Genomic DNA, 19,931 nt, shown 5'->3' with positions numbered 1-19,931 from the left:
GCAGATCTATGTGGGTGTGACGTTATGGGTGTAATATAATATCTCATTGAAAGGTGACAGGGCCAGAAAGAGTTAATTACCTCACAGACTGACCTGACCCATGGTCGAACTTTCTCAAAGGACTTTTGGCAACTACAATCTCACCTCTGCTATGCATCTGAACCTCAAGAATTGAATTACCTCCTGAGGTCCCTTCCAACCCTGATATTCTATGATTCAAGTCTGTCTGTATATTGATCTTTTTGACCAACACTCTCCCCCTTTTCCTTTTTAATAAATTTTAGCTTAGTTAATAAGAATTGGCTATTAGCGTGTATTTTGGGTAAGATCTAAGTTATAATTGGACCTGGGTATGTGGCTGATCCTTTGGGGTTGAAAGAACCTTTTCTTTTATATGATGAGAGAAGATTTTCAGTAATCCTCATCATATCTGACAGGTGTGTCTGGACGGAGGCCTGAGGCTGGGCACTTTAAGGGAACTGCGTTGTTTGAACTTCTGAGTAACCAGTGAGGTACTATAGAAGCTGTTTTGTGCTGGTTGATAAATCTAAGTATTGGAATAACCACCAACTTCTGGGGTTTGTCTGCCCAGTTTTGTTTGCAGTTCACCCTAATTGAGTGACCTCAGCTGGCTCCCACGGGCAGCACCGTCACAGCGGGGTTGGGAGATTCCCAGAGTGGGGTGCTCAGGGACACAAGTGGGTGGATAGGGGGCTGAGAGACAGTTGTGGGGGATGGATTGCTCACAGATGCCTGCTCAGGAACAGGGGTGAATGGATGGTGGGTGCTCAGGGACAGAGTCACGGGGGCTGGCTCACAGCTGGGTGCTCAGGGACAGGGGTGAATGGATGGTGGGTGCTCAGGGACAGAGTCACGGGGGCTGGCTCACAGCTGGGTGCTCAGGGACAGGGATTGGTGGTGGGTGCTCACAGCTGGGTGCTTGGGGACAGGGGGGTTGGGGTTGGGTCACTAAGGCAGGAGGTTAAACTGTTGCTGTGTCCCCCCCATCACATCATCCCTGCAGAAATCCGCCCCATGTGCCCTCTGGGCCGTCCGTCTGCCTCAGCACCTGCCCCAGCGCCCCCTTCCCAGTGCCAGGCTGTGACTAGCAGCAATAACGCTCGCCCCACAAGGCATCTCAGGGGCAGCAGGAAGCAGAGCAGAAACAGGGGGCAGGTTGCCATTTCCTAGCTGTGTCGTCACTGGGTTTGAACTGTCACATCTGGGCCCATTTCGAAATTCACCCTCCTCCTTCTTCCCCCTCCCACCCCGTGGTCCCTCCCCCTGCTGGACTATAAACCCTCCTGGGGACCCAGCGCCCTGCCCAGGCTGAACTCCAATACCCAGTGCTCTGGACCAGAGAGACAGACAGACAGGTGAGTCCCTGCCCCCTCCCATCATTCTCCCTTCTGCACTGGGCACTCGGTGGCAGCCAATCCCTGGGACGGGGCCTGGTGGTCGGATTTGCCCTGTGTGAGCTGCCTGGGCCCTAGGACAGGGTCTACCCAGCTCTACACCACCCACAGCCCTGCCCCCCGCCCCACATGGACCGGAGCGGAGCGTCCTGTCCCAGAGAGCGGTGCCCAGGGCCCCACCCTCCCCGGCTGGCACTGAACCAGGTGCCAGGCCTCACAAAAGGGAGACACATCACCCCCTGCAGAGTGGCTCCTGGCCCTCTTCTCCCTTTGGCCCTCCCCCACCCCAGGAATGTTGCACAAGCTCTTCCAGCCCCCACCCCGTTGGAGCAGGGAGGGCTGATGGTGGTGGTGGGGAGCCCCCCCAAGGCAGAGCTGGGAAGCAGAAGAGGTGGAGGGAACCTCCATGGTGGAGCAGGCTGGTATGGCAGGGAGCTGACTAATCTCCAGCTAAGCTCACCCTTGCTGTGGCCGTGGGGTAACACAGGGGCCCACAGCTCTGGGTGTCCCCAGGGGACCATTCCAACCATGGGGCGGGTTTGTTTCCAGTGGGGTCCTCCAGGGATCAGTTCTCGGCCCTATGCTTGTTAACATTGTCACCAGTGACCTGGGAGGAAACATAAATCCATCGCTGATAAGTTTGCAGGTGGCACAGGGTTTGGGGGTAAATAATGAAGAGGGCAGGTCACTGATAGAGAGCGATCTGGATCTCCTGGTACACTGGGTGCAGCGTCTCAGTATGGCTAAATGTAAATGCCGACATCTAGGAACAGAGAAGGCAGGCCAGACTTCCAGGATGGGGGCCTCTGTCCTGGGAAGCAGGGACTCTGTAAAAGATTTGGGGGTGGGGGTGGGTAACCGGCTGAACATGAGCTCCCAGCGCAATGCTGTGGCCAAAAGGGCTAATGCAAACCTGGGGTTTAAAAACAGGGGAATCTCAAGTAGGAGCAGCGAGGTTATTTTACCTCTGTGTGTGGCAGTGGTGCGACAGCTGGTGGAATCCTGTGCCCAGTTCTGGTGCCCACGGTTCAAGAAGGATGTTGATAATTTGAGAGGGGTCAGAGAAGAGCCGCGAGAAGGATTAAAGGATTAGAAAACCTGCCTTAGAGTGCTAGACTCGGGGAGCTCAATCTGTTCAGCTGAGCAAAGAAAAGGTTAAGGGCTGACTTGATTCCAGTCTATAAATACCTACATGGGAACAGATATTTAGCAACGGGCTCCCCAATCGCGCAGACAAAGATGTAACATGATCCAATGGCTGGGAGCTGAAGCTAGACAAATTCAGACTGGAAATGAAGCAGTAATTTTTACCAGTGAGAGTAACTGGAACAACTTCCCCAGGGTCATGGTGGAGTCTCCCTCACAGGAAATTTTAAAATCGACACTGGATGTTTTTCTAACATCTCTGCTCTAGGCACTATCATGGGGCAGGTCTCTGGCCTGTCTTTTACAGGGGGTCAGACCAGTGATCACAATGGTCCCTCCTGGCCTTGCAATCTATGCATAACATTCACATTAGGAGTCAGCTGGTGCTTGGAAATGCGATGAGGGAAGTTACCAGGTGTCATGAATTCACAGGGTCTGTGCTATGCCCGGCCTTTAAACAGTCTCACTAACCCCAGATACAAGCGGCCAAACCACAGACATGTGAGAACAGAGTCACTTCGGGGGCAAGTCTGACACCGCTTTCACTGGGCCATGGTCAGCACCTACATACCAGGGTAATGGGCTCCCTTGAAATGCAGCAGAGACAGACAGGAGGGAGCGTGGGCAGCCTGGAACAGGGCCAATACCTCGGCCACAGGCAGCGCCCTCAAGTTATAGTCCAATTGCTATGGGCCTGATTGTCCCAGCTCCATACGTCACCATTTACACCAGAGCCCGGTATGTGTAAATCGCCGCCCAGGGAGGATGGTGCATTTCACAGTCTCTTTGCACAGGTGTAAATGACAACACCCAGTGCAGGGTGCTGACGAGCCAAGCACAGGGCGCGTGATGGGCCTAGTGCCTCCCCAGGCTTGAGGGCCGGGAATTAGAAAAGTTGTCATTTTACCTTGCACTGATGGGGGCCAGGCCCCAGCTGGTGTGACTCCATTGACTCCCGTGGAGCTCTGGCCAGTTTACACCCGCTGGGGTTCTAGCCCCGGTGATTCCAGCGGAGCTCTGAGCATCACCCACCCGCCGGGGGTCTGACCCCAATGACTCCAGTAGCCCCACACCAGACTGTACCCACTGGGGATCCCCCCACTGACTTCAGGGGAATCCAGCTGATTTACACTCCCTGGGGATCTGCCCGGAACTTTCCATGGGACAAGATGGAGGTGTCGGGGGGGGGGGGGAGGGGCAGCATGCAGGGTCAAGTGTCCCCCAGCAGCTGGCATGGGCAGGAAGCAGAAAGGGGGTGGGACCAGAGCCTCTTTCGGCCGCTAGGGAGAGCACCAGGCTGCAGCAGGCAGAGATGGGCTACCTCCAGGCCAGGCTGGGCTTCTGGGGAGAGCAGCCAAGTGAGCCGCCGCCCCCCCCCCCGCCATGCTTGGCCCCTGTCCCCAGAGGCCCAGCGCAGGCAGGAAGCTGTCTGCTGCTGCTGCCCCTCCCCAGCCAGGTTCTCTCCCAGGCAGCTGGCTACGCTGCCCAGAGCAGCGACTGGGAGCAGCTCCAGCCTGCTTCCCGCCTGCGCACGGCTGCCAGGGAGAGCGGCTGAACATGCCGGGGAGGAGCCAGTGCAGCGGGAAGACAGAGCCACTGTAGGGTTGCCAACCACCCCAGATTGGCCTGGAGTCTCAATGAATTAAAGATTAATCTTTAATTAATGATTATGTCATGTGATGAAATCTCCAGGAATACATCCAACCAAAAGTGGCAACCCTACCACCCCCCACAGGTAACAAGGGGCAGTCACAGCCCAAGGCTGGGTTTTTTCCACTTTTAAGGAACAACAAACCAGACAGACTACGAGGACTTTGGTCTCACCCCACTGGCTAACCACAAGTCACACAAGCAATTCCCTTAGACACTCCCGTTTCCCAGTATCCCCACCAGTGCCACTCGTTATGGGGATGAATGGTTATGTAAACCGATACCCCAGTAAAAGATAAAAGGTTCTCCTGATCCTATATGACCGAGCCCCAGACCCAGGTCAATATACAAATCAGATCTTACCCACAAATCACGCTGTTGCCAATCCTTTAGAATCTAAAGGTTTATTCATAAAGGAAAAAGATAGAGATGAGAGCTAGAATTGGTTAAATGGAATCAATGACATACAGCAATGGCAAAGTCTTAGTTCACACTTGTAGCAGTGATGGAATAAACTGCAGGTTCAAATCAAGTCTCTAGAATACATCCCCCGCTGGGCTGGGTTATTCAGTCATTTGTTCAGAGCTTCCGTTTGTAGCAAAGTCCCTCCAGAGGTAAGAAGCAGGATTGAAGACAAGATGGAGATGAGGCATCAGCCTTATATAGTCTCTTGCCATGTGGCCTCTGCTTTCTTTGTCCCAAGGACACGCTATCCAGCTATGAAAGCTCAAAGCCTCTGGTAATTGGCTGAGCCTTAATCAGTGGGCGGGGCATTCACTCAGGCCAAGGCTTTATAAAGCTGCGCACAAGCAACCAGGGGCTGCTAACAGGGAGTTTCGCAAGGGAGTTTGGAAGGGGAGTGAGAAGGGAGTGGGAGTCCCTTGCCGGCCGTAACCCCTTCCCTGTGGCCCCCCCAAAACCCTAAAACCTGTAAACCAAACCACATTCCAAAACTACTTTCTGTAAACCACCCTTCCACTAACTAGGAGACAATGCAGGCAGAAGCCCAGCAGCAGAGTGGGGGCTATCCAGTTTATTGCACCGACTGTTGCATGTATGATTACCTGCCCTGTGGGCAGGTGGCGTATGTGTGCAGTCAGTGTAAGGAGCTCCTGGCCCTCAGAGACCATGTACGGACTTTGGAGGCCAGGGTGGCGGAACTGGAGGAGCTGAGAGAGGCAGAGAGGTATGTTGATGAGGCTTTCCGGGACACTGTAGAATTGTCCCACCTCCGCTCAGACAGCTCCTATGCTGTTGAGGAGGAAGAACAGCCCAGGGAAGTAGAGCAGTCAATGGGAGCAGAGGGAAACCTTCCCGTAGTTGGGACCCTCCTTCCAGATGGTTCTGGGGTTGCCTCTCGCACTGAGGTTGCCTCTCCGGGGGAGGGAACTCCAGTTTCTAGGAAAAGGCAGGTGTTAGTAATGGGAGAGTCGATTATTAGAAATGTAGATAGCTGGGTCTGTGATGACCGGGAGAACCGTATGGTGACTTGCCTGCCTGGTGCGAAGGTTGCGGATCTCTCGAGGCATCTAGATAGACTTATGTGTAGTGCTGGGGAGGAGCCGGTGGTCGTGGTACATGTAGGTACCAATGACATAGGGAAGGGTAGGAGAGATGTCCTGGAAGCCAAATTTAGGCTGCTAGGGAAGAGACTGAAATCCAGGACCTCTATGGTGGCATTTTCAGAAATGCTCCCAGTTCCACGCGCAGGGCCAGGTAGGCAGGCAGAGCTTCAGAGTCTCAATGCGTGGATGAGATGATGGTGTAGAGAGGAGGGGTTCACGTTCATTAGGAACTGGGGAAACTTCTGGGATGGGAGGAGCCTATACAGGAGAGATGGGCTCCACCTAAACCAAAGTGGAACCAGACTGCTGGCACTAAACATTAAAAAGGTTGTAGAGCAGTTTTTAAACTAGGAGATGGGGGAAAGCCGACTGCTGCAGAGGAGCGTGTGGATCGGACACAGACTTCTCTTAGAGGAGAGTCTGATGATAGAGAATCTCCAGGTTATAGTCAGGAGCAGAGGACTGAAAAGTATAATGTAAGGGCCGGATCAGATGATAAACAGCCACATAAAAAAGAATCTGGCACATCAGAAAAAGGCAGGCTAATAAACAGGGACAAGTTTTTAAAGTGCTTGTACACAAATGCCAGAAGTCTAAATAATAAGATGGGTGAACTAGAGTGCCTTGTGATAAAGGAGGATATAGATATAATAGGCATCACAGAAACCTGGTGGACTGAGAGCAATCAATGGGACACAATCATTCCGGGGTACAAAATATATCGGAAGGACAGAACAGGCCGTGCAGGGGGAGGAGTGGCACTATATGTGAAAGAAAGTGTAGATTCAAATGAAGTAAAAATCTTAAGCGAATCCACAGGTTCCATAGAGTCTCTGTGGATAGAAATTTTATGCTCTAGTAAAAATATAACATTAGGGATCTATTATCGACCACCTGACCAGGACAGTAATAGTGATGATGAAATGCTAAGGGAGATTAGAGAGGCTATCAAAATTAAGAACCCAATAATAGTGGGGGATTTCAATTATCCCCATATTGACTGGGAACATTTCACTTCAGGACGAAATGCAGAGATAAAATTTCTCGATACTTTAAATGACTGCTTCATGGAGCAGCTGGTACGGGAACCCACCAGGGGAGAGGCAACTCTAGATTTAATCCTGAGTGGAGCGCAGGAGCTGGTCCAAGAGGTAACTATAGCAGGACCCGCTTGGAAATAGTGACCATAATACAATAGCATTCAACATCCCTGTGGTGGGAAGAACACCTCAACTGCCCAACACTGTGGCCTTTAATTTCAAAAGGGGGAACTATACAAAAATGAGGGGGTTAGTTCGACAAAAGTTAAAAGGTTCAGTGACTAAAGTGAAATCCCTGCAAGTTGCATGGGCCCTTTTTAAAGACACCATAATAGAGGCCCAACTTCAATGTATACCCCAAATTAAGAAAAACAGTAAAAGAACTAAAAAAGAGCCACCGTGGCTTAACAACCATGTAAAAGAATCAGTGAGAGATAAAAAGACTTCCTTTAAAAAGTGGAAGTCAAATCCTAGTGAGGCAAATAGAAAGGAGCACAAACACTGCCAACTTAAGTGCAAGAGTGTAATAAGAAAAGCCAAAGAGGAGTTTGAAGAACGGCTAGCCAAAAACTCCAAAGGTAATAACAAAATGTTTTTAAGTACATCAGAAGCAGGAAGCCTGCTAAACAACCAGTGGGGCCCCTTGATGATCAAAATACAAAAAGGAGCGCTTAAAGACGATAAAGTCATTGCGGAGAAACTAAATGGATTCTTTGCTTCAGTCTTCACGGCTGAGGATGTTAGGGAGATTCCCAAACCTGAGCTGGCTTTTGTAGGTGACAAATCTGAGGAACTGTCACAGATTGAAGTATCACTAGAGGAGGTTTTGGAATTAATTGATAAACTCAACATTAACAAGTCACCGGGACCAGATGGCATTCACCCAAGGGTTCTGAAAGAACTCAAATGTGAAGTTGCGGAACTATTAACTAAGGTTTGTAACCTGTCCTTTAAATCGGCTTCGGTACCCAATGACTGGAAGTTAGCTAATGTAACGCCAATATTTAAAAAGGGCACTAGGGGTGATCCCGGCAATTACAGACCGGTAAGTCTAACGTTGGTACCGGGCAAATTAGTTGAAACAATAGTAAAGAATAAAATTGTCAGACACACAGAAAAACATAAACTCTTGAGCAATAGTCAACATGGTTTCTGTAAAGGGAAATCGTGTCTTACTAATCTATTAGAGTTCTTCGAAGGGGTCAACAAACATGTGGACAAGGGGGATCCGGTGGACATAGTGTACTTAGATTTCCAGAAAGCCTTTGACAAGGTCCCTCACCAAAGGCTCTTACGTAAATTAAGCTGTCATGGGATAAAAGGGAAGGTCCTTTCATGGATTGAGAACTGGTTAAAGGGCAGGGAACAAAGGGTAGGAATTAATGGTAGATTCTCAGAATGGAGAGGGGTGACTAATGGGGTTCCCCAAGGGTCAGTCCTCGGACCAATCCTATTCAATTTATTCATAAATGATCTGGAGAAAGGGGTAAACAGTGAGGTGGCAAAGTTTGCAGATGATACTAAACTACTCAAGATAGTTAAGACCAAAGCAGATTGTGAAGAACTTCAAAAAGATCTCACAAAACTAAGTGATTGGGCAACAAAATGGCAAATGAAATTTAATGTGGATAAATGTAAAGTAATGCACATTGGAAAAAAATAACCCCAACTATACATACAACATGATGGGGGCTAATTTAGCTACAACGAGTCAGGAAAAAGATCTTGGCGTCATCGTGGATAGTTCTCTGAAGATGTCCACGCAGTGTGCAGAGGCGGTCAAAAAAGCAAACAGGATGTTAGGAATCATTAAAAAGGGGATAGAGAATAAGACTGAGAATATATTATTGCCCTTATATAAATACATGGTACGCCCACATCTCGAATACTGTGTACAGATGTGGTCTCCTCACCTCAAAAAAGATATTCTAGCACTGGAAAAGGTTCAGAAAAGGGCAACTAAAATGATTAGGGGTTTAGAGAGGGTCCCATATCAGGAAAGATTAAAGAGGCTAGGACGCTTCAGCTTGGAAAAGAGAAGACTAAGGGGGGACATGATAGAGGTATATAAAATCATGAGCAATGTCGAGAAAGTGGATAAGGAAAAGTTATTTACTTATTCCCATAATACAAGAACTAGGGGTCACCAAATGAAATTAATAGGCAGCAGGTTTAAAACAAATAAAAGGAAGTTCTTCTTCACTCAGCGCACAGTCAACTTGTGGAACTCCTTACCTGAGGAGGTTGTGAAGGCTAGGACTACAACAATGTTTAAAAGGGGACTGGATAAATTCGTGGTGGCTCAGTCCATAAATGGCTATTAGCCAGGATGGGTTTAAGAATAGTGTCCCTAGCCTCTGTTCGTCAGAGGATGGAGATGGATGGCAGGAGAGCGATCACTTGATCATTGCCTGTTAGGTTCACTCCCTCTGAGGCACCTGGCATTGGCCACTGTCGGTAGACAGATACTGGGCTAGATGGACCTTTGGTCTGACCCGGTACGGCCATTCTTATGTTCTTATGGCATAGAAAAACCTTAGAGTTCTGTCCATAGGCATGTCCCTGCATGCCTTGTTGAGTCACAATGTATTTCTGCCTTCTCTCAATGGGTCAGTTGTATAGCTGATGGTCCTTAATGGGCCATCCAGCAGGCTAGGCAGTGCTGATGCCAAATTGTCTGGGGTGTCTCCCAGAAGCATAGCATAAGTTTGAAATACAGACAATATAGAGCCAATACTTATAACTTTAAATACAAAAATGATACATTCTGTAGCAAAGCAAAGACTCACCAGCATGGCGCCTCCTGCTGGTCATCTTGGGAATTAGCTCTTGTCCAGTCCGGAGCGCCCTTTGCAGGCCGGTGTCTCACCTGCCTTACACCTCTGTCCCTCCCGGATCCCAGTGCCCCTTACCCTCAGGGTTTTGCCCCAGCAGCACCCCCACACTCTGGGTCTCCCCTCCCAGGGGAACCCCCAACCCTTTGAGCCAACCTCACCTCAGTGGCTACTGCCAGTCATCATCTAGCCCCCATTCACTGGGGCAAACGCAGTCTGTCATGGCCACTCATCATGGGCAATGGGAGTTGGACCAGCTGCCTCTGCCTAACCCTGGGCTGGACCTCTGCAACCCCCGTACCTGCTTTGGCCTTTACCAAGGCCTGCAGCCTGGGGAGTTGCCAGGCTGGAGCTCCCCAGCTCCTCTTGCCTTTCCACAGCTCTGCTCTGCTGCGGCTACCCTGAACCCCCAGCCAGCCAGGTCCTTCTCTCTCCACAGCTAGAGAGAGACTCTTCCAGCTCCTGGCCCACAGCCCTCTTATCAGGGCCAGCTGGGCCCTAATTGAGCTGGCCACAGCTGTGGCTGCTTCCCCAATCAGCCTAGCTTGGCTGCTTTTAACCCCTGTTTTCCAGGAGTGGGGCAGGCGCCCCACTACACATGCACACAGGAAGCCTCATCATAACCAGCAAACCATCACCTTGTCATAGACACTGCACACGACAACCTTTGTACAACATTTGCTGCAAATATATAACAGTGGTTGCAACTGTGATCTATACGGTTACAGATTATGTCAATAACGTCACACCTCCCTCCAAGTTCCATGTAGGTGACTACCGTGGGGACCTGCCAGCCCCAGCATGGGGGAGAGAGGGACAGCGGGAGATGGCAAATGCCCCTGCTGAGAACTGCTTTGCTGTGCAAATGGGACCTTGTTGCCTGGGACCCAGGCCCCATCTGAGTGACCCCGGCCTCCCTGCTGCCCCCCCCTTCTCCCCACCTGCAGCCCTGGTTTGGGGAGTCCCTGGGGGTGCGGCTTGCAGAGCCCAGCCACTGAGGAGCTGGGACCTGGCTCTGTGCAGCAGTTCTGGGGCACGGCTCAGTGAGGGATAGAGGCAGAAAGGCCCTTTGGAACTAGGAGATGGGCTCTGAGCTCAGTGCCCCAGAGCTGGGGGACGGGATCCCTCTCGGGGCCCTTCCAGCCCAGCCCAGCCCTTTAGCAAACAGCCCCAGCTCTGAAGCACTGAAATGCCCCGCGAGGGATGGGGCGGATCATTCTGGGGGGTGTCTCAGGCTCTCGTGGCCCCATCTCCTTGGTGTGTTTTCCCCCCAGGGGAAGTGAGAAGATGGGGCCAGTCGCCTACTTCAGCCTCTGCCTCCTCGGCTGCCTGATCTTTAACCCCTCGCTGGAAGGTGAGTCCCTGCCCGGCCCCTCAGAGCTGGAGACCCCAGAGCCCCTGTCCCACCGAACCCATGAATCCAGACCCCAGCCAGCGGCTCAGCACCTGCCCGAGGGGCGAGGCGGCTTCCTGCTCCCCCCGGCTCTGAGTGCAGAGAGAATCCCTGGGACCTCCTGGGGCTGAGTGTGAGAGACAGGCTGGGAGCTGAACCCGCCCCCATCTCCTGCTGCTTTCCCCACTGTGTGCGGGGTCCCATCCTACCCAGGGAACAGAATATGGGGAAACGTCCCCAATGAGTCACGTCCATCTCTTTTCATTGGGCTCAAAATAGCGCCTCTTTGTTAACTTGATTCCTCTGATTTTGATAATCACAAACCTTCCCTCCTTCGCCCCTCCAAAGCAGGGCCAGCTCCAGGCACCAGCTTGCCAAGCAGCTGCTTGGGGTGGCCACTCCGGAGAGGGGCGGCACGTCCAGCTATTTGGCGGCAATTCGGCGGACGGTCCCTCACTCCCGCTCGGAGCGAAGGACCTCCCGCCGAAGTACCGCCGCAGATCGCGATCGCAGCATTTTTTTTTTGCGCCGCTTGGGGCGGCAAAAACCCTGGAGCTGGCTCTGCTCCAAAGAAAAATCCTGGGACCATAGACTATTTCTCTTCCCTGGCACCTCTTCCTTACTTAGCCCCACAAGTCTCTGCAGTTACTCCACATACTGCTAATCCCTCCCACATCCATTTGTCAGTAGCTCTCTGTCTTCCCTTCCCTCTGTGGGCCCTCAGCTCTCAGAGAATCATAGAAATGTAGGGCTGGAAGGGGCCTCCAGAGGTCACCTAGTCCAGCCCCCCCATACTGAGGCAGGACCAAGTAAACCTAGATTATCCCTGACTGGTGTTTGTCCAACCTGGTCTTAAAAACCTCCGGTGACAGAGGTTCCACAACCTCCATTGGGAGCCTGTTCCAGAGCTTCACTGCCCTGAGAGTTAGAAAGTTTCTCCTAATATCTGACCTAAATCTCCCTTGCTGCAGATTAAACCCTTTACTTCTTGTCCTGCGCTGCCTTCAGTGGACATGGAGAACAACTGATCATAACCCTCTTTATAACACCACTGAACATACGTGAAGACTGTTCTCAGGCCCCCCTCAGTCTCTTTTCTCAAGGCTAAACATGCCCAGTTTTTTAACCTTTCCCCATAGCTCAGATTCTCTAAACCTTTGATCATTTCTGTTGCTCTCCTCTGGACTCTCTCCATCTTATCCACGTCTTTCCTAAAGTGCGGCACCAGGCCTGGACGCAGAACTCCAGCTGAGGCCTTGCCAGTGCCAAGCAGAGCAGGACATTGTCCTCCTGTGTCTTACACACCGCACTCCTGTTAACACACCTGTGACAGTCCTCGCTCGGGGGTGGGTCAGTAGGGAGCGTCCCCTAGTGGTCAGGGCTTAGGCCCGTGACTTGCAGGGGGTTTGTTGGCAGGGGATCCCAGCCCCCCCCCCCCCAGGCTCCGACCCAGGACACTTTGAGGGGTCTCACAGCCACAGCTGCTTAAGGCTGCCCCCCCGGGCCACTTCCTACCACCCCCACCCCCGCTATTGTCCCAAGGTAGGGACCTTCTGGCAGCTGCGTGCAGGGGGTAGCTCTCCTCCTCTCTTGGGTTGGCAACGGCCTCCTCCTGTGGTATGGCCCCCTCCTGGGCCAGATCAGCCCTAGGGCCTTCCCCTTCTAGGGCCGTCCAAGCCAAGTGCAGGGTGTGACGGTGCTGCCCGTGGGAGCCAGCCGAGGTCACTCAATCAGGGTGAACTGCAAACAGAACGGGGCAGACAAACCCCAACGCTGGTGGTTATTCCAATACTTAGATTTACCTGCACAAAACAGCTTCTATAACACCTCACTGGTTACTCAGAAGTCCAAACAAGGCAGTTCCCTTAAAGTGCCCAGCCTCAGGCCTCAATCCAGACACACACGTCAGATATGATGATGATTACTGAAAATCTTATCTCATCATATAAAAGAAAAGGTTCTTCCAACCCCAAAAGGATCAGCCACACACCCAGGATCAATTATAACTTAGATCTTACCCAAAATACACGCTGTAGCCAATTCTTATTAACTAAGCTAAAATGTATTAAAAAAGAAAAGAGAGAGTGCTGGTTAAAAGATCAATATACAGACAGACTTGAATTCAATTCTTGAGGTTCAGATACATAGCAGAGATGAGTTTGTAGTTGCCAAAAGTCCTTTTAGAAATAGTCCATAGGTTACAGTCCAATGTCCATGCTCAGGGTGACTCCAGTCAGTGACTGGGGATCTCAATCCTTGTGGCTTAAGGTTTCCCCTTCTTGAAACCCAAAGCAGATCTGAGATGCAGCAGGATCGTGTCCCAGGGTTCTTATACATTTCCAGCAGTCTTTCTGCCTGAGAAAACAATAGGCTTAACCTTCCTTCTCCCAAACATCCTGGCAATTAGCACAGGGTAATTTATCCATTAAACAGTTCAGATACAGGTTACCACAACCTTCAAAGAGACCTAGAGACAATAATACTATTTCCCTCAAGTGTCATCATAAATGTTAATATTCCTTTTTTGATCTTTGAATTAAAGTTATAGCAATAGACAAGACTTGTTTGCTTATATCACAAGACCTGAGCAAACATCTACCCTTGAGATCTCTAACAATGCAGACTTGCATTTCAAAGCTCTATTCATTTACATCTTCCTAACCAGTCCTTAAGGTTCACCCCTGGGTCAGGTCAGTCTGAGTTAATTAACTCTTTCTGGCCCTGTCACCTTCCAATGAAATATTATATTACACTCATAACGTCACACAGGGGAATTAGCAAAACTCAGAGAGGGGAATCCTCCCCTCCCAGGCTGTCTCTGTAACAGGTCCTCCCTTCCCGCAGGAAGGGACCACTGGGCATGCTCCAAGTGCTATACTAGTATAAAAGGGAGCAGCCCGGCTCAGTCTTGGGGGGGAGGGGACTGATGGAGAGGAAGGACCTTTGGTGGAGGCTCCAGCTGAGGAGCTGTCACAGCACTTGCCTGCGGGAGCCAGAGATCTGGAGATCTGGACTGGAGATCTGTGGCCAATGGAGCCCCAGGGAATTACCTGCGCTGAGGAGCCCAGAGACCCCAGTGCTCCATGGACTGCAACTTCAGGAAGCACGGTATGAAGTGACCAGGAAGGCTGAACAAGTGGTATCTCCCACCAGTGTGAGGTCAGTGTCTTTCAATGGATTCCCCGCTGACCCAGTGGCAGACCACTTCATCACTGTTAGGGCCCTGGGTCAGGGCCTGGTGGAGTTGGGTGGGCCTGGGCCCCCCTACCTGGACCACCGCTGCCCCTGGTGGCAGCCCCTGGGGTATTGGCCACTAGGCCACACTGCCCTGTATCTGAGGGCTGCTGTATTGATTCTGGATGCTAGGCCATGCTGCCCTGAACACAAGGGCTGCTGTATTGCCTCAGACCCTTGGACCTCAGCATGGTGAGCCTGAGGCCCAAGACAGGTACACAGTAACTGTAGTGTCCGCACACCCACTCTCCTCCCAACAGGAGAGAGGGTGTGCATACACTGCCACATCAGCTTTTTGAAGTCCACTTTGTTTATTCTGCTGCTCTCACTCCTTCCCTTCCTTAGAATCATGAAATCTGTCATTTCATGATCACTTTCACCCAACTGTCTTCAAAATTCAGATTTGCAACCAATTCCTTCCTGTGAGTAAGAATTAGGTCTAACATGGCTGTTCCCCTTGTTACTTTCTGCACCTTGGAAATAAGAAGTTCTCCCCAATACATTCTAAGAATGTTTTGAAAATTTGATGTTTTGCCATATTACTTTTCCAACAGATATCGGGGACACTGAAGTCCCCCCATTATTACCAGGTCTTGTCTGTTGGATATTTCTGTTATTAGTCCTATAAATGCCTCATCGACCTCCCCCTGACTTGGTGGTCTATAGTAGACCCCTACCATGACATCACCTCTGTTTTTCCCCTTTTATCTTTACTCAGAGACTTTCAACTGGCCTGTGTCTCACCTTCTGGACCTCAGAACAAGTGGATATATTATTGGTGTATAACACAACACCTCCTCCCTTTGTTCTCTGCCTGCCCTTCCTGAACGAGCCATACCTCTCTCTCCCAATATTCCAGTCATGAGATTTATCCCACCAAGTCTCTGTGATGCCAATTAAATCATAATTTAGCTTAGATACTAATACTTCCTGTTCTTCTGTTTATTCCCTCCTTGCATTTGTGTATAGACATCTGAGATGTAGAGCAGGTTCCCACACAGTTACCCCTCTTGTTGCTTCTATGATCCTATAGTTATTTTCTGTTCCCACTCCCCCAACATTTCTTTTAAGATCACCTGTGGGATTTTATCACCTGCCCCTTTTAGATCTAGTTTCAAGCCCTCCTCATTAGGTTGGCAAATCGGTGTGTGGTTCCTTCATCCTCTACTATACTCCAATGTCCCCAACCTCCCCTCTGCTCCCAGCCTCACCAGTGTCCCCATGACACCCAGTGCAGCCCCACCTCATCCCATAGTCCCTTGTGTACTCTGACTTATCCCCCTTGCTACCCCTCCCCGTCAGGTTCCCCAGTGCCCCTGCACAGAAGATAGGAGGTGACCATCTTCCCTGAGGGCAGCCCAGCTCCTGTCCTCTTGGGAAGGGAGACAGTGGTAATTTTTACTAGGACAGCCTCACTGCCACAAAGGGGGCGAGGGAGTGGCAGCTGTTTTAACGGAGTGGCTTCAGCCCCATTGAAAGTAATAGGAGATAGTGGCCATTCTGAGAGAAGTCAAAAGTTCACAGGATTTTTGAGATCCGGAGAAGCTGGAATGACGACAACTGACATCTCTGCTTCCATTCTCTTCTCCGAAACAGCCTCTCCCCGCAATGGCTTCTCTCCCCATCCCATCTCCTCTCTCAGATCAGGAATAAGAGCCAGCTCCTGTCCCAGTGGCTGGCAGCCCTTCCAACGCCATTGCTACAGGTTCTTCTCCCAAAGGATGACCTGGTCAGAGGCTGAGGTATGAGGTTCTTCTCAGGGATCCGTGGGGTGAGGCGGGTTAGTTGGCAGGGGCAGGGACTGAAGGGGTTTGGTGACATCACCATTGGCCCTTGGGTGTATCCCTGCAGAGGTGACGTGGCTGGTGCCAGACACTTGGGCTTGGGAAGAGGCACAGACAGGGGGCTCTCTCCCCTCACAGCCGTCCCTTCTCCTGCTGCAGCCTGGCGGGGCAGGACCCCACACCAGTGCCAAACAGCGTCCTCGTGCAGGGGGAGTAACAGACTCTGCTGATGTCCCTGCTGCAGGTGCAGTGTCAGTATCTCCACAATGGGGCCCATCTCGCCTCCATTCTATCTGAGGCAGAAGGGGACATGGTGGCCAGATACATCATCCAGTCAGGCTCCAAGGATGACGTCTGGATCGGACTCCATGACCCCGAGCATGTGAGTGCCCCGAGCCTGCTTTGCCCCTGGCAGCTGCTCTCCCCCACCATGACTCTGTTTCCCAGGGGCTGTGCGGAGACCATTTCCCATGAGCCCTTCATAGGGGCTGCCAGGATCTCCCTCCCCCTCTCCTACATCCCTTTTCCCTGTCATGGGCACCAGGGTCTCCCATCTGCACTCCACCCTCCCGCACCCTTTCCGTCTCCATCCTACCCTAAGCTCCGACTCCTCTTTGGCTTTTCCCTTCTAAATACAACCAGGCCTGGTCTCCTTGGCCATCAAACTGAACTTGGACCTGCACCTGCCTCTCCAACTACTGCCTCATTTCCCTTCCCCCCTCCCAGCTCATGCAACGTGCCGTGCCCTTCCCGTACACCCCATATCCCATTGCCACTCCACCCTCTCCAAGTTTTCCTGCCCAAGTCTTGAGTCTCTGTCCCCCTTGACCTCTGCACTGCCCCTGACAGTACTGGTCGCTCCCTCAGCTAGGGGAACCCATTCTCACCTGCTTTTCTGTAGGAGACCCCCCAGCTCCTTAGGGCAGGGAGACGAAGGGGGAGCAGTCACAGGCTGGAAAGGAGGCCCCAGAGGGGGAAGGAGCCATTATGAACATAGGCCGGGAAAGAACCTCTGGGGTCACTGAGTCCAGCCCAGGGGTCACACCATCCCATTCGTAAACTTGTCAAGCTCCACCTGAAGCTTTGTTGGCATCAGTTTCCTTTCCCTCCCCCCTGCTCAGGAAGACACTGGGGTCAGCAGGATCCCCGAACAGTGCAGACAGACTCAAGCCCTGGATCCCCTGCCCCAGACCAGAGGCTGGGATGGACTCAGAGCGGGAGGAGTGACAGTGTCTTCAGCCATCCAACTCCCCCCAGCCTGGCAATGGATTGAAACTAGTTCTCTGACCCCCGAAGCCAGCTAATCCCCCCATGAGCTGAGGCCAGGCCAGAGCCAGCACCCCTAGAGGTGAAAGGCCCCATGTTCCATTCTCTGATTCTACTGATCTACCCAGTCCTGCTAACTTGGGGTCAGACTGGTGCTGAGCCCACTAGAGGGGAAAGGCCCCTTGTCCCATTCCCTGACCCATTCAGCGTCTCCATCACAGATGCACTTTTATTTTGCTTAAACAGGATGAGATCACCCACATTAAACCACCAGTGCCCCCCGGGGGGCCTTGCCCGTGGTGCTTAGGGACTAGAAGACACTCCAGAGTGACTCTGCTCCATCACAAGATAATTAATTAATTCAGGCAAAGGGTTTGGAAGGGAGAAGGTGAAGTTCATGTGCTAAGTGTTACTATTAGATCAGCGTCTCCAGGTCCTGTCCCCCTGAGCTGGCCTCTCCTCACCCACTGCCCCGTGGCCCTTCCCCGACTCTCTCACTGCCTGAGTGGGGCACTTCTGTGTTGGGTTTAGGTGTTTCTATGGTGCCTTGTCACCAAGATCTCTTCTCTCCCAGACCCCACGACCTTTCTCCCCTGTCTCTGCAGAACAAACGCTGGAGGTGGACAGATCGCTCCCAGTTTTGCTACAGTGATTGGAAAATTGGGGAACCAAACAACACAGGCGGCAACGAGTACTGTACTGAGCTAATAAAAGACAAGGGTAAGCAGATGCTCAAACACACATTCACCAGCAAAGGAGCCAAGACATGACCCTGGCCACACCCTCCACCTCTGTCTGCGGACATGGCCTCCTGTCCAGGCACCCTGCCTCTCTCCCTCAGCTCACACTGCCGCTCTCCAGAGATAATCCCCTGATCTCACCTGGTAACTCCTCCCCCAAGCATCCCAGTTTGAGGCTCAGCTCCAGTCAGCGGCAGGCCATACAGTACATTTGGCCCCAGAGCTATTGCCCAGTAGTTGATATCTAGGTGGGGTATGGATTCTTCGGTTGGTGCATTGGTGGCTTTTGCCAAACTGATTCTGGAGGCAGCCAGGGGGTGAATTGGGCCCCAGGGCAATTTAGAGCAGCCTCAGGGCAGTAACAACCTGGATGGCCAGAGCACAGGGGCTTCAGCCACACCCCGCCTGTCCCCTCTGCTGGGGAGGCCAGGGCTGGTAGGACGGAGACTGGCTGAAAGGGAAAGCTCATTCGCCAATTCATGAGTGACTCATTGTTCCTGGGCCCTGCTAGTCACATGACTCGCCCGGCCTCAGATGCTGAGTCGGAGCGTTCAGCAGCGTTGGCACGAATGCTCCTTTCCCCACAGACTCACCCTGGGCAGGATTTGCTTTTCCATTATCTGCTACTGAAAGAGTTGCGCATCCAATCACGGAGCGGGAGCAATGCCATGTGACCTGCATGACCAGTCACACACACAGCAAATAGTAGAAGTATAACATTTGCAAAACCAGTGTGCTAATGGGAAAGAGCGTGAACTTCACAGCAATTCATCAGCCAGAATCCTTCGTGCTGTCCCTTGGGGAGAGATGCTGCCCCTGGGCCACACACAAACCCAGAGGTGTAGGAGATGGAGGTAGGACCGGCTCATTAGGCACAGAGCGAGCTGGCTTCCCTCTTCCTGAGCTTGTCTCTCCTCTGGCACATAGCCAGGGCTCTTGTGCTCTCCTTTGTGGCCTTTTGAGGGGTGTTGGGCGGGATGGGAGGTAACAGCAGTCGCAGATCAAGAGGCAGCGTGGCCTAGTGGACAGCTACGGGACTGTGACTCCAGAGACCTGGCTTCTATTCCCAGCCCTGTCACTGAGCTGCTGGGTGACCTTGGGCAAGTCACTTCCCCACTCTGGGCCTCAGTTTCCCCACCCACCTCTTGTCTATTAGACTGTGCACTCTCTGGGGCAGGGACTGTCTGTCGGTGTGTGCATGGACAGCACCTAGCACCAAGAGGCCCCGTCGTGCTCTCATCAGACACATTCCAACACAATAGAAGAGGGTCTTCCACTGTCACGCTGACACAGCGTCCCTCAGGGAACGATGGAGCCTGTCCCTGTCTGAGGCACATGGGCCTTCATCTCCAGCCTCCTCATCCTCACAGCCTCATGCCCAGGAGCTGGGGTCTTCTCTCAGTAGGGTGCAATGGGGGAGGAGGGTGTCACTGTAAGGGCAGGAATGGCCCCACTCGCCCTTCCCCTACCCCAGTGATTTCTGTTTTGACTTCTAGGTTTTAAGGAATGGAACGATAACGCCTGTAGCAAGCAAAGTGCCTACATTTGCAAGAGTACGCTCTAGCGAGGGGAGCCACTCGCCTGCGCCTGAAGTGGGAGATCAGCACCTGGGATGCAGAAGAACTGAGCTCCTTGGCGGTGATCAGACAACGACCCAGACTTTCCGATGCTTTTGCTGCTTCAAGGGCCAGTCCCCTCCCTCCCTGAGAGACCAGATCTCACTTCCCCAGCTGCAAACTCTCTTCCCCCAAGTGTCTCTGTATGAGTTACACTCCTGCCCCTTCCCTCCCTTCCCCTCAGTGGCTGCAGCCCACTCCAAGAATAAACTCTCCTGAGCATGCAGGTTTGTGTGTGTCTCCTCTGT

At 52.0% G+C, this 19,931-nt stretch overlaps 1 protein-coding gene across 1 annotated transcript; it reads left to right on the top strand.

The window, feature by feature from the left end:
• Positions 1–1,302: 1,302 nt before the first annotated feature.
• LOC135878339 (C-type lectin lectoxin-Thr1-like) lies at positions 1,303–19,900 on the top strand. The gene is made up of 6 exons (XM_065403975.1): positions 1,303–1,376; positions 10,925–11,004; positions 15,874–16,019; positions 16,306–16,443; positions 17,933–18,047; positions 19,564–19,900. The coding sequence occupies exons 2-6, from the start codon at positions 10,938–10,940 to the stop codon at positions 19,629–19,631; spliced, it is 534 nt and encodes a 177-aa protein (XP_065260047.1). The 5' UTR covers positions 1,303–1,376; positions 10,925–10,937; the 3' UTR covers positions 19,632–19,900.
• Positions 19,901–19,931: the final 31 nt, after the last annotated feature.

This window comes from Emys orbicularis, chromosome 1 (genome assembly GCF_028017835.1).
Source record: "Emys orbicularis isolate rEmyOrb1 chromosome 1, rEmyOrb1.hap1, whole genome shotgun sequence".
Classification (NCBI taxonomy): Eukaryota; Metazoa; Chordata; order Testudines; family Emydidae; genus Emys; species Emys orbicularis.
This window is presented reverse-complemented; position numbering and strand designations above follow the sequence as displayed.

What these genes read in the sequence shown, in the direction of transcription:
- LOC135878339 (XM_065403975.1), top strand. Translation starts at nt 10,938, where the DNA reads ATGGGGCCAGTCGCCTACTTCAGCCTCTGCCTCCTCGGCTGCCTGATC. An exon ending in TGACCTGGTCAGAGGCTGAG is followed by an intron (nt 16,020 to 16,305) that starts GTATGAGGTTCT and finishes TCCCTGCTGCAG; the next exon opens with GTGCAGTGTCAGTATCTCCA. An exon ending in TGAGCTAATAAAAGACAAGG is followed by an intron (nt 18,048 to 19,563) that starts GTAAGCAGATGC and finishes TTTGACTTCTAG; the next exon opens with GTTTTAAGGAATGGAACGAT.